General features: G+C 35.3%; 1 protein-coding gene across 1 annotated transcript; it reads right to left on the reverse strand.

The window, feature by feature from the left end:
* Positions 1-6,440: 6,440 nt before the first annotated feature.
* On the reverse strand, positions 6,441-7,814 carry LOC125808701 (F-box/kelch-repeat protein At3g23880-like). Its single transcript, XM_049488357.1, has 2 exons — positions 6,918-7,814; positions 6,441-6,485 (listed from the first exon to the last, which is right to left on the reverse strand). The coding sequence occupies exons 1-2, from the start codon at positions 7,812-7,814 to the stop codon at positions 6,441-6,443; spliced, it is 942 nt and encodes a 313-aa protein (XP_049344314.1).
* Positions 7,815-14,998: the final 7,184 nt, after the last annotated feature.

Below are 14,998 nucleotides of genomic sequence, written 5' to 3' on the forward strand. Positions count from 1 at the left end.
CTTATCAACAATCACCCAAATGGAGTCATGTTGTCTGCGAGTACGAGGTAAACCTGTGATGAAGTCCATGTTGATCACTTCCCACTTCCAAGTAGGAATGTCAATCTCTTGAGTCATACCTCCTGGTTTCTGATGTTCTATCTTGACTTGCTGGCAATTGGGGCACTTAGCCACAAAATCTGCTATATCTCTTTTCATACCATTCCACCAATAGACTTCCCGTAGATCACGGTACATCTTAGTGGCGCCTGGATGAATAGAGTATCTGGAATTGTGGGCTTCTGCGAGAATATGCTGTCTCAATTCACCCACATCAGGAACACACAATCTACCTTGATAGCGAAGTACACCATCTCCCCCTTGGGAGAAAACCTCCACTCTCTGATTGTGGACTGCACCCTTAAGTTCAAGCAAGATTGGATCACTATCTTGCTTTTCCTTAACCTCTACTACCAAAGAAGATTCTGCCCCATTCTGAACCGTTACACCACTATCTGATATGCTCATAAGACGAACTCCTAGGCGAGCAAGTCTGTGAACATCCTTTGCTAGCTCTCTTCTTTCTTCCTCAACATGTGCTACACTACCCATGGATAGTCTGCTAAGGGCATCTGCTACTACATTTGCCTTACCCGGATGGTAATGCATGCTCATATCATAATCTTTGAGGAACTCAAGCCACCTTCTCTGGCGAAGATTCAACTCTTTCTGGGTGAATACATATTGAAGGCTCTTATGGTCTGTGAACACATCTACATGAACACCATGCAAGTAATGTCTCCAAATCTTAAGTGCAAACACCACTGCTGCTAGCTCGAGGTCATGAGTTGGGTAATTCTTCTCATGCACCTTAAGTTGTCTAGAAGCATAAGCTATAACCTTACCTCGCTGCATCAACACACAACCTAGGCCGACTCTGGATGCATCACAATAGATCACATAACCATCTGAACCCTCTGGTAGAGTCAAGACAGGAGCTGTAGTTAACCCAGTTTTCAGTTCTGCAAAGCTTTTCTCACAATCATCTGACCATTGGAACTTAACCTTTTTCTGAGTTAACTTAGTCAATGGAGAGGCTATAGATGAAAATCCTTCCACAAACCGTCTGTAATAGCCTGCTAGACCCAAGAAACTTCTGATATCTGTAGCAGAGGTAGGTCTGGGCCATTGTTTCACTGCTTCTATCTTCTGGGAATCTACTTGAATTCCTTCACTAGACACAATATGCCTAAGGAAGGCAACTGATTGTAACCAAAACTCACACTTACTAAATTTTGCAAATAACTGGCGATCTTTGAGAGTTTGCAGAACAACTCTCAAATGGCTCACATGTTCTTCCTCATTCCTAGAGTAAATGAGGATATCATCAATAAAGACGATAACGAACAAGTCTAAGTACTGCTTGAACACTCTGTTCATCAAATCCATGAAAGCTGCAGGAGCATTGGTTAGTCCAAATGACATAACTACAAATTCATAATGACCATACCGAGTTCTGAAGGCTGTCTTCGGAATGTCACTATCTCTGACTCTAAGCTGATGATAACCTGATCTGAGGTCTATCTTTGAGAAATGACTAGCACCCTGAAGTTGGTCAAACAAGTCATCAATCCTAGGGATGGGATACTTATTCTTGATTGTGACCTTGTTCAACTGCCTATAGTCAATGCACATTCTGAGAGAACCATCTTTCTTCTTCACGAACAACACTGGTGCACCCCATGGCGAAATACTGGGTCTGATGAAGCCCTTATCTAGAAGGTCTTTCAACTGCTCTTTCAATTCCTTAAGCTCAGCTGGAGCCATTCTATAAGGAGGGATAGAGATAGGCTGGGTATCTGGAAGGAGATCAATTCCAAAGTCTATTTCCCTTTCGGGAGGTACTCCAGGAAGATCTTCTGGGAACACTTCTGGAAACTCATTAACCACTGGAACTGACTCAAGAGTTGGGGTTTCAGAACTAGAATCCTTAACCCGAACTAGATGATAGAGATAACCCTTAGAGATCATCTTTCTGGCCTTAAGGTAAGAAATGAATCGACCCATAGGCGCTAAGCTACTACCCTTCCATTCTAAGATTGGTTCGTCTGGAAACTGAAAACGAACAATCCTAGTTCTACAATCAACTGAGGCATAACATGAATGTAACCAATCCATGCCTAGAATGACATCGAAGTCTACCATTTCTAACTCTACAAGATCTGCTGAGGTGACTTTCTGAGAGACTGTGACAGGGCAATTTCTGTATACCCGTCTAGCTATAACTGGGTCACCGACTGGAGTAGAGACTAAGAAGGGTTCTGAAAGAGTTTCTGGACTAACACTGAATTGGACTGCTATATAAGGAGTTACAAAAGACAAAGTAGCCCCTGGATCTAACAATGCATAAACATCAAGATCAAAGACTCGTAACGTACCAGTGACTACATCAGGAGAATCTTCCTGATCTTGACGAGCCTGAAGAGCATAAAGCCTGTTTTGGCGCTGTCCGCCACCAGTACCAGAAGAGTTACCCTACTGAGTCGGGCGACCTGCTGGTGCTGCTGAAGTTGTTGACTGAGCTCTACCATTATTTCCTCCTTGACCTTGTCTTGAAGGACAAGTTTGTCACGCCCCAAGCTACCCCCAAGACGCGGACACGGGACCTAGGACCACAAGTGATCCCAAGCTAACCCTACTGGCATGATCATGAGCATACTAAAGATAATAAACTGATGCGGAAGCTAATTCATAAATAAATCTGAAAAGATGGGGAATACCCATATACTATAACTGAATGTAGCGAATCTGAGAGTTTAATACAAAAGATATATCAAACTCAAATACTAAGCTGAATCTAACTATGTCTGAAATAAGCCTCTAAACTGACTAGAAATGTTGGGACATGCCCCAACTAGATCTAGCAAAAACTAAAACTAAAGACTAAAAATACTGAAAAGAAACTCATGACTATTGTCCCCGAAGAATGAGGACTCACCAACTGATTCTGCTGAACTGAAGATCGGGAATCGATCTAAGCGTGATCTGGATGCTGAGAACCTGAACCTACATCACGAGAAGATGTAGCGCACGTATGCGTCAGTACTTGAAAGGTACTGAGCATGCAGGATAGAGTAAAGCTGAAATAACATATAACTGAACAAAGCAATAAAGCAATGAAATAATCTGGACATGATATAGATACTGAATGCTGAGCTAACTGAATGCAATGACCAATTTATAACATGCTGAAACTGAATACTGAATATACTGATAAATGGTCAATGCAATAGAATCTGACTGAACTGTGGGAGCTACTAATAACCGACATAAAACCACATGAGCTAAATGTGGAGTCCGATGTATACGCCCCATCGAGAGGACCCAATATACCCTGCCAGAGGTATAGAGGCATGCTGGCGTGATCACTAAACTGATGTTGCCCACAGAGGGGACTTACACCTACGTGGCTCGTAGTTCTGGGACTATATGGGTACGCTGAAACCCTAGTCCAACTCGGTATTATGCTACTCCCAATAGATTAAATGGTTAACACATTATGACTGAGTTTTCTGTAAATACTGGATAGCTCGAACTGAACATGCAAACTGAGAATGCAACCATTAATCTGATAATGATGCATTCATAAACTGAGGCATGTAAAACTGAATACTGAAATATCTGACCTAGCATGTGTAATTCAAGAACTAAAGAAATACATAGCTAGGGTTCTGAAATTAATGCGATAAACTGAGCACTAACATGACAATCTGATTTGGAACATTTAAATAATTAATTCATGATGATCTGTTCAAATTCTAGAAACCCTAGGTCTGTTCATAATCATGGAATCAAGAATCTGACTGAATTCTAGGGACCTAATGGGCGAAAGGAACCCACTAGTGAAATCCCACATACCTGGTGACGAATTCCACGGAGAAATCTTTCGATTTTGGGGCTGGAACTGAAGAAACCTCGCTGCGTTCTTGAACTAGGGTTCTTGACCTTTTTCTCCTCTCTTGCTTCTAATTCTTCTAAGTTTGATTAATGATTTGACTTAGGTAAGTTCTAGTTATGTTTCTAGGCTTAAACTAATTAAAATCTCATGATTTAGGGTCTAAACGACGTATCTTAGGGGTTAAACGAAATAGGAAAAGACCAAAAGACCCCTGAATTAACTGCTGTCGGAGTGACCGACGGTTTGGACCTACGGGCCGTAGGTCAATCTACGGTCCGTAGATTGGGTCCGTAGTTCGAGTCTGCCCGACAGGGCTTCACTAAAATGGGCATAAATTTTTACTCGGAGGTCGGAATTTAGTAAACTCGGTGGCGTTGGAAAGATAATTCAATTATCTATCTAACCATAGGTCATGGGACACATAATTCATTTTGTGCTAAAAGTTATGACCATCTGAAGTTGACCCATCAGAATTTTCAGCTAACTGGCTGCTATCCTTCGATCTACGGTCAGACCTACGGACCGTGGATCGAACGACGGTCCGTGCTGGTCAACCGTAGTTCATGTCAGAGGCTGGGTAAAGGAGGTCTTGATCCACGGACACAGACCACGGACCGTGGTCTGATCTACGGACCGTGGGTCTGTCCGTGAGTCGAGACTTAACCAATTTTCTGAGCTGACTGGGGAGGGGTTGCAGTGGCGAACCACGGACCACCAGCACGGGCCGTGGTCTGACCTACGGTCCGTGGATGGTGACCGTAAGTTGCACCTGCAACTTCTCAAAATCTGCATTTTCGTCTATTTCGAATACGGGGTGTTACATAGCTGGGGTGAGATACAAATCTATGTCGAAAACATAGTTTGTACAGGAGGGATTGATAAATTATATTTGTTATTTGAAACATAGAACAACCAATTCATATGTAAAGTACACATTCTATAAAGGCAATTATATTGTCAGGGGATCTTGTTAGTCATTTTCCTTTATGCTCTAATTTTTCTCTTATGAGCAGTGCTTCAAGAGGATGTTATGCCTCCAGAAAATATAAAACAAAAAAGAAGCGTGAAATCTTCGCTCAGGTCCTTCTTAGACTTCTGATTAATGTTTTCCACGGAAAAAAATTAGTTGGGGAAAAAAGAGGGAACTCGGCATAAGTATTGTATGATCAAGATTTTATATAATAAAAATCACTTTCCAATATTATAAGACAATTAATGAAAGTTATTTGAATGAAAAACTGTGAACAAAAGTTTTCCAATTTAGAGCATATCAAATGACACTGATTTTCTAACTATGTAGTTGCTCTAAAAAGATGAACATTGAATAACTCTTAAGTAACTGTTTCAAGCTGAAGTTGATTTGAAATAGGAGATACATTTTCTTTTTTGAACTAGAAGTTGTGTTCAATTTGCTACTTATATTTATGATAATCTTAGTCAAACCGTTTGTCTGTCACTCCGACAAATTACCGTTGATTCATCTTTTTCATCATTGTGTTCTTAGATATCAGAGAACATTTATTGTTCAATACAGAATAAACGAATAAAACAAATGCTCGTAGTTCATTTGGTACTATTTTCCCCTTTAAAATGATCGTGTTCCCAATGTCTTATGGTTTTGACAAATTTCAGCTTCAAAATAGCATCCTTGATGTGGAACACGTACGTAACACACACAAAAACTTAATATAGTTTATTAATGCATTAGCAGTTGTTTGTTCCTCTTTGGAATTGATCTTAAGTTCATTCAACGATTTTAATATTTTGTATGTTCATTCAAGGAAACAATTAAAAGGCTCTTAGAAAATATGGTTTTTCTTATTTTGGACATTTGGACGTTTAATATTGATTCAAGTTTAATTGTATAAATCTAAAACATATAGTTTAAATTCAGATTTCGCTCTTGAGATAAAATAGTTTCATCATAAAAATGACCCGTGCACATACTAAATCCAGTCATTGCATATATAACATATCAATAAATTATTGCATGAACTGAAGATAAATGTTAAAGAGGAAAGGTTTGAGTAATAAATAGTTGATAGAATGTATTAATAAGTGACGATCATTTTCTGAAAACGCACAATATAGAGTAGCCCAATGCAAATGCGATAAATATAGTACTTTCTAATATTATGAGACAATTGGTTTAGGTAAAGAGAGTACGATACAAAAACAATGAACAATTTATTTTTATAAAACCAATCAAGAGCAAAAGTTTTCTCGTTTCAAAAATCAGATAGCATTGATTTTCTAACTATGTAGTTGCTCTAAAAAGATGAACATTGAATAGCTCTTAAATAACTATTCCGAGCCTTGTAATAGAAATATTCAGTTGACATAAATTTTATCTCGACCAAATTAAAAGGTACCGACAAAATGTGATATGCAATCAACGAGCATATGTAAATCTTGTTTTAACTCACAAGGAAATAACATTAGTACATTACAACGAATAGTAAAAACAGAGAAAGCCCATCCTTCTTCATTGCAACCCGTGTAGTCAACAAGGAGTAGATTCGTTGTTCCAAATATCAGCATTCACTTCCTGAAAGTTTTGTAGAACATAACAGTTAACAAAACACTATTTTCGTTATTAAGAAACAAAATTTAGTAGTTGTTGAGAAAAATGTATAGAGAACTCTTACTAATTATTTAGCACACGATTGTCGTCTTCATCTGAACTTTTGCTGCGTATGATGTTGTTGCATTCCTGGTACGTTTCGCAAAAGGGCCAAACAAGGCTATCAATGTAGAGTTGTGCCTCTTGAAGGTGGTCATAGTTGGACTTTCTTGGAAATCTCTTTGAGTCATCATGTGGATTGTAAATCATGAAAAATGATGTGTTCTTACACAAAAATTCACCTTCACTTGACATGCAAAAGGACGGACCAAATAAATAATACACCCCAATGCTAATGTTAAACATTTTTGTCCAAGATTCCTTAACTCCCTACTCATTCATAACCCATACATCTACCTGATTCATGGTATATTGACAAATCATAGAAAGTTCATTTTCTAATACACCGAGGTACGGAATAGAATAAAACGGTCCTTCTCCATAGCGTGGGTTCTCTATTTCTTTCCATCTCCCATCAACCAAGTCAACAACAAGGATGACCCAATCATAATAATTAATAGAAAGCTTATTAGTAATTGCCCAATGAAGCTTCCCATTCACAAGCATACCTGATTTATAAATTTGAATCGCACTTCGTATATCATCCAAACGTTTCCAAGAATTACTATTTAGACTATATATTTTGCCCACATTATAGCCTGAATTGTCATCATCCACAATTCTGGTGGTTACCATTACCTTATGATCATCATGAAGCTCATCGTATCCAAAACCATACATGTAAAATGAATCGGTTCCAGAACTAAGCAATTTCTTGAGCTTCCTAATTGACGGATTCCAGAGAAACACATCTTTTTCCTCAATGACAACACAAATCAACCCATTGACAGAACCCACAAACTTAATAGATTCATAGAATATTTTTGGAAGATAATCAACGTCAATTGTCTTAGTAACATAGTCATAAAATAAAGAATTAACGAAACAGTCCTTAAGATTTTTTTTAGGTGAATCAAACGTCAACATAAGCCTATGGCAGGTCTTGTCATTAGCAGATCTACGGAGATGGATCTTGACAAATTCAGGGCTACAAATTAAACCAAGCCAGAATTTTGAAACACACTTGAATTTTAAGAGGTGTTTCACCTGAAGCCTTAAGAGAATTTCAGTGATGAGCTCTCCTGGCAAAACACCAGATTCAAAATTTGAATCTTGAACTGAAGAAGACGGAAGTGGAGTATGGGTGGTGTGTTTTCTCCTCTTTTGGTGTAGATTGGAGGCTTCAAATTCCATTTGAGAAGACAACAAGGTTTTTGATGTTTTTCTCTGTGCTCTGAAAATATTTGCTTATTGTACCATCTTCAAAAGATATTTTATATAATTCATTTCCCAAAAAATGGTCATTCTGTTTTTGGTAATAGATTTAAACTTGTTCATTAAGTATCACTTGATTAAATTTTCTTCCTTTTAAATTTGCCAAAAATGAGTCTGCATTTATATTGTTGCTTGAAATTTTGCTCAAAAGAATCTCTTAAATTTCTCATTCCAAAAAATCAGTCAAAAAAAATCTTTATTGTACTATTTCCAAAAGATATTTTATATAATTCTTTTTCCAAAAAATGGTCATTTTTTTGGTAATAGATTTAAAAAAATTTCATTAAGTATAACTTGATCATTTATTTTCCTTTTAAATTCGCCAAATATGAGCGTGCATTTAAGTTGTTGCTTGAACTTCACACTCAAAAGAATCTCATAAATTTCATATTCCTAAATATCAGTAAAAAAAATATAGTGTTGGATTAAGATGATTCACGATTATTGAATTTTGTAATTGTTTAAATATTAAGATCTCAGATAAAAAATATTTCTCTAGAATTATATTTAGAATCTTTGAGTATGAGAATAAAAAGATTAGAAATTGAGAACTTATTGTATACAAATAGTTATAATCACAATTAATAATTGGGCGCAGTAAATTAAATTTATTGTGAACATTAAAAATAAAGAAGCCTGTTTCTCACTTATTAGTTGTAATAACATGAACAATATTATGGTATTCAACGCGATTAAATGTCTTCACAATATACTATCTATGTCTATCTATGTTAAATTAAAAGGACGAAGATGAAGAGTCTTAGCGAAAGTGGTTTTTTTTTTTTTGCGAAAGTAGTTTGTTTTTTACTCTTTAAAATTTTATTTCACACTAGACAAAATTTTATTTCACACTAACAAAGTATGTATGCATTTTCATCATTTGTTGGTTCATAAATTATATTATCTATTTCATCACCCAATCGAACAACATTTTTCTCATTAGCGCTTAAATCTTGATCATTAGTGCCTCCATATATTGTTCATTAGCACCTCGATCATGTCATTAGCACCTACACCTTGTTCATTGACTCCCAAATCTTGATCAACATTGTTCATTTGTGCCTCCAACTTGTTCCTTGTAATGTTGAAGCAACGTTACATCATTCCAGTAAATTGGCATATATCCTTGCAACACTATACTCATTTAATCAACACCTTACAAGTCATACAAGTCTCAATTTACAAATTCGTAAATTAGTACCTTACAATTTCATAAAAAATTAATCGTCCTACTTTATATTGTTTGTTCTGTCTGAGGGCTGTAATCTGGAGAAATCACAGACTCTGTATTTTAAAAAAAAACAGAACAAAAATTGTCTTGTTCATAAAAGAATCAAATATTATTTTCTTACAATTTTCATCCCCAGCAGCACTCCACATAAGCATTGACTAGGATACGGTCACCTACAACTTGATGATATATTTCGTCATGTGGTGCATGAACATTAAACCTACATACGTAAAATCACAAGAAATCATCTATAAAACTCAATTTCTAAACGTATATGAACTTACGCGTCAATAAAAAGAGGGATAAGGCATAAGTACCCCCTAGACTATGACCGAAATCCAAAGACACACCTAAACTTAACTAAGGTCCTATTACCCCCTGAACTCATTTTTTTCGTATTTTTGTGCACCTTTTGTGTTGATGTAGCACCTTCAACCACCTAAGTTGGTTGTGTTTGTACACACTCGTCCGCTACGTGTGTAAATATTTTTTTAATAAAAAGTTAATTTTTAAAAAAAATTAAATTTTATTTTTTAAAAAAAGAATATCCTTATTTTCTTTAGCTTGTATTTAAATTAAGTTAATACACATTCATTGTTTTTTCTCTTTTATTTTTCTATTGATTTTATTTTCTTTGTCTTTCATTTTGATTTGATTTCAAATTTAATTCCAAATGTCTTGTATTTAAAATAAGTTAATTTTGAATGGATATCAAAATAAGTGAAGAAAATCAAATAAAACATAAAAAAAATTAAAACGTTAAAATTAAAGGACACTTTCAAATTTATTTTTTTTTTAAAAATACGCATAATTTTTTTTAAATAATTAAAAGTGAAAAGATAATAAATTAATTAAAAAAATTTTAAAGTGAAAAGAAACTAAAATAAATATTTTACAAAAAAAATAAAAAATAATATATATATATATATATATATATATAAGTTTTAATATCAATAAAAATATGTACTAACTAATTATAAAGTTACCAAATCAAAAAATGACATGTGTCTAATTGTACACAGTGCACTCATGACTTTCCTTCAAGAGAGTGTGCACACTCTCTATGCCATGTCAGCGTTTGTGGGGTATTTATTTCATATTAAATTAGTTTAGGGGGTAATAGGACCCTAATTAAGTTTAGGTGTGTCTCTTAGATTTCGGTCATATTCTAGGGGTACTTGTGTCTTATCCAATAAAAAGACCTTCCTGAATGTTTGGCTCATGCAAGATGTACAAGACATAAAAATTAAGTATACAGATTTCGGAATATAACTAGTTTTCTGAAAAATATAAGCAGAGGGTGAGAATCCATACAAGGCTAATATAATCCTCGACGAATGCAACTCGAGTTTTGTAGACACAACAACGGATCAATAGTGAACAGGGAGGTCACTGTATTCAGTTTAAAAGGATTTTTCATTGTACCAACTTTGTTGATTGAATCAAGAAGCTGTTGTTCGGTTTGAAAAAGGCCGGTGTGAATGAAAAATGATGTGACTTTTTTGAAAGATCGTGATTTTTTGGATGAGTTGTGACCGTTTGGACTTTATCCAAGGTAATGACCGAAGGGTTGTGATTTTACCACATTACCCCTAGTAACTATAGTAAGTATGTTCTTTAATTATCATTTTTATTTTAGTTTATTGAATTTAGAAAAGAAGAAGAAGAAGATGTAGTCTATTAGAGAAAAGAAAACAAAGTAACTAGTAAATAAATAGAATATATTAAAATATAAATTACAGAGAAATAAATAAATGAATATTAGGGTTTTTCAATATTGTAAGGAACTCTCAAAATAAATATAAAAAAAAACACTTTTGTTACGTTTTCAAGTAACTCTTCTCAATAAATATTTGTAACCCACAATATCAAATAAGCAGTCGCCTCTCTCATGCAAAAATGATACTAAAAAAAAAAATTGCAAACTCAAATTCCCAAAATATTCTCAATTTGTATCAAATTCAATGAAAGAATCAATGTTGACGATTCCTATTCTGCCAGCAGAACACGTCATTAAAATCCTCTTAAGGCTTTCGGTGAAATTTCTCTTGAATAATACTTTATAGGGTGTATAACTAATCCATTGATTACATATTCATAGGCTCAAATTCCTATCAAACATAGTACTAAATAATATTATAATACCATACATAATACATGAACTATTTTAGAATTATCAATATCTACATGGACTTTAAAATTTGATGGGCTTATTCGGACCGAACTAAAAACCCAAAGAGTATTCTATTGATAATAGGTACTAGGTTATAAAGAGAGACCTTTATAATACCAAAGTCGTCGCAGTCATATATTCTCCCCATGCAGAAGTGAAACTCTAAAAATATAATATTGCAACCCAAATGGAATCTGAACCCTCCCTTCAACGCACCAAACTCACAAAACATTCTCAACTTCCATCAACTTCAATGCAAGACTCGAGTTCGACCTGAAATCTTCTTAAGGATTCCGGTGAAATCGCTCTTGCAATACAGGTCGGTTTCAAAATATTGGCTTGATTTAATATCTAGCCCTAGATTTATCAAGTCTCATCTCAGTTTATCGACTAGTAACAAGGAAAACACTCACCATAAGTGGCTTATGGTGATGTTTAATAAGAACCCGTACACTCGTATTTGTTCTCTTAGATCTTTATTTAATGATTCTGTTACAGAAACATCTTACTTGAATATTCCCATGAAGGAACCTTATGAATCTTATCATATTTTGAGTTCTGTGAATGGATTGATTTGTCTAAGTTGTCGTGCTGGTGAGAAAGAAGACTTAATTCTATGGAATCCATCGATTAGAAAGTGCAGGAAATTGCCTAGTTTTGAATCTGAACTAATAAATGTTAACTGTTATTATCATTGTGGTTTAATATATGATGAGTTTCATGATGATTATAAGGTAGTAGTCATTCTCTTTGAACATAACAGATCAAATCGAGTTGAGGTCAAAATATATAGTCTAAGGAGTAATTCTTGGAGAAGTGTTGATCATAGTTGTCCTCCAAGTGGTTATTTTTTAAATGATTGTGGCAAGTTTGTGAATGGGAAACTTCATTGGACTACTCTTACTTCTGGTCATATAATACCAAGGAAATCAGTCGGAACATTGTTTCTTTTGATTTGACTGATGAGAAATGGGGAAAGGCAGAGAAGCCCTCCTTTGGGGAAGGAGATATTGATTCACGGCTAGAAGTGTTGGGTAGTAATCTTTCTGTCTTTTGTTATAACAAGCGAAGGTATGTATCTGTTTGGGTTATGAAAGAGTAGGGGGTTAAAGAATCTTGGAAAAAGATGTTTACCATCAATTATTTTGATATGCCATTTGTGCATGAACAACCCTATTTCATGTCAAATAAAGGTGAAGTTTTGGTTGGGTTTTCACGAAGTTTCAAGATCTACAATCCAAAAGATAACTCGTTCAGTCCAAAAATTATTAACTATGATCGAGAAGCTGCGGAAATCTACATTGAAAGCCTAGTTTCTCCTTTTCCATCGGAGGACCAGACTAGTGATGCAACAAAAATAGAGGCGAAGAAAAGCTCAGATCAAGTAAGAGTTTCACTATGTCCATTTTCCTCAAATTGTTTTAATTATATTTGTTATCTCAACTACATAAACTCCCGTGTTTTAATATAGTGGTAAGAGTTCGTCTTGTGATGTGTTGATGGTTAGGCACATGTCATATATATGTTTAAACCCGCCTGCTGACAAATCTTTGGTATTATACACTGAGTTTCAAACAATGTGCAATTGGCCCTCGAATTAATCGTTTCACACTAATAGTAGATGGATTTTAGGATTTACATCTTCTACTTCAATTACAATGTTCTTCAAGCTGAATTACTTGCTCTCTTACTTGGATTGACTATAGCTTTTCCGCATAATTTGTAGCCCCTGGAAGTTAATATTGATGCACAACTCTTCAATTTTGGATGATTGCAGATGCTTCCTCCGGAGGCTGAGTATTCCAAAGGCGATCCATATCGCTGATAGCTTAGCAGCACTGAATGAAGCTCCTCTCTAAGGCTTTTTTGGGGATAGTCCTGCATCCTTGGAAGATATTTTGGGTGTTGACAGAAATCGAGTTATGTTTGTTAGGACGGTTAATGCTCTGACATTCTGCCCATATTCGCAGAATTGGAAGCGCAGCCACGAATGGGTAACTCATTACCCATTTTTGGCAGCATAATATGTTGGACGTGGATTAGTACGATTATGCTACTACTGCTCATATATATATTCTGTTCTATATTTCGAATAGGATGTGTTTCACCGAGGGAAAGATGAAAAACATTGTTTAATGCCATTTTAATTGTCACTCTATAATCATAATGCTATCTTTTGTGATATTCTGAAAATTTGACATAAGTGATGGCTTGTGTGCATCCACCATGGGACCAAGTCGGTGACTGAGAACTACTAAGAACAATACACGATATTTATGTGGAAACATCCTTGCTTAAGGGAGTAAATTGTAATCCTTAACTATCAACCACTGTACTGAACAGTGAAACGGAAAAAAAAAAAAGTAGCTGATACACTTTGTATGAAGAAGAAACTCACTTAGAGGCTCAAAATGCGAAATCCAAAATAATCATACTGATTAATCTGAAATCGAACTTTAATAAAATCAATCCAGTCCGAACAAATCCAAAATTTAAACAGAAGTTCTCAAATCTAATCTGAATATGAACAATGTGTATATTTAATTGACCATTTTCATAATTTTATCTAGAGCTGTCAATATCCACACGAACTTTGAAATTTGATGGGCCAGCGGGCTTATTTGGGCCAAATTAACTACTAGGTTTTCTAATATAAAAGTTAAGACTTTTATAATACCACAGTTGCAGTCATATTCTTCTCATGAAAAAGTGGAACTTCTAAAAAAATTCACATTCCACGCACCAAACTCACAAATTATTCTCAGTTTTCATCAACTTCAATGCAAGACTCGAATTCGACATTCGCTAACCTTCCATCAGAACTCATCACTGAAATCTTCTTAAGGCTTCCTGTGAAATCTCTCTTGCAATACAAGTCGGTTTCAAAATACTGGTTTGATTTAATATCTAGCCCTAAATTTATCAAATCTCATTTCAGTTTATCGAATACTAACAAGGAAAACACCCATCATAGGCTTATGGTGAGAATTTTTGGGCCCCGGAACAATCATCTTATGGATTGTTCTTTTAGATCTTTACTCTATGATTTTGTTATAGAGACATCTGACTTGAATATTCCCATTAAAGAACCTTATGAATTTTATCATATTTTGGGTTCGGTGAATGGATTGATTTTTTTGACTTATCTTGTCGACGACATTAAAAGAGACTTGTTTCTATGGAATCCATCGATTAGAAAGTACATGAAATTGCCTAGTTATGAAACTGGAGTAAAAGATGTTATCCATTATCAGTATGGTTTTATATATGACGAGTTTCATGATGATTATAAGGTACTAGTAATTCTCTTTAATGTCGGTTTAATTCTAGTTGAGGTCAAAATATATAGTCTAATGAGTAATTCTTGGACAAGTGTTGATAATAGTTGTCCTCCAAGTGGGTTATCTTCCAATATTTGTGGTAAGTTTGTGAACGGGAAATTTCATTGGGCTACTACTCCTTTTGGTTTTGAATATAACCCCATGAATCGCGATCGGAACATCATTTCTTTTGATTTGGCTGATGAGAAATGGGGAAAGGTAGAGAATCCCTCCTACGGGGAAGGAGATATGGTTCCACGGCTACAAATGTTGGGTAGTAATCTTTCTATCTTTTGTTATAACAAGGAAAAGTATGTATCTATTTGGGTTATGAAAGAATACGGGGTTAAAGAATCTTGGACAAAGATGTTTATCATCA

This window comes from Solanum verrucosum, unplaced genomic scaffold (assembly GCF_900185275.1).
Source record: "Solanum verrucosum unplaced genomic scaffold, falcon-dt-bn FXZP01000218.1, whole genome shotgun sequence".
Lineage (NCBI taxonomy): Eukaryota > Viridiplantae > Streptophyta > Magnoliopsida > Solanales > Solanaceae > Solanum > Solanum verrucosum.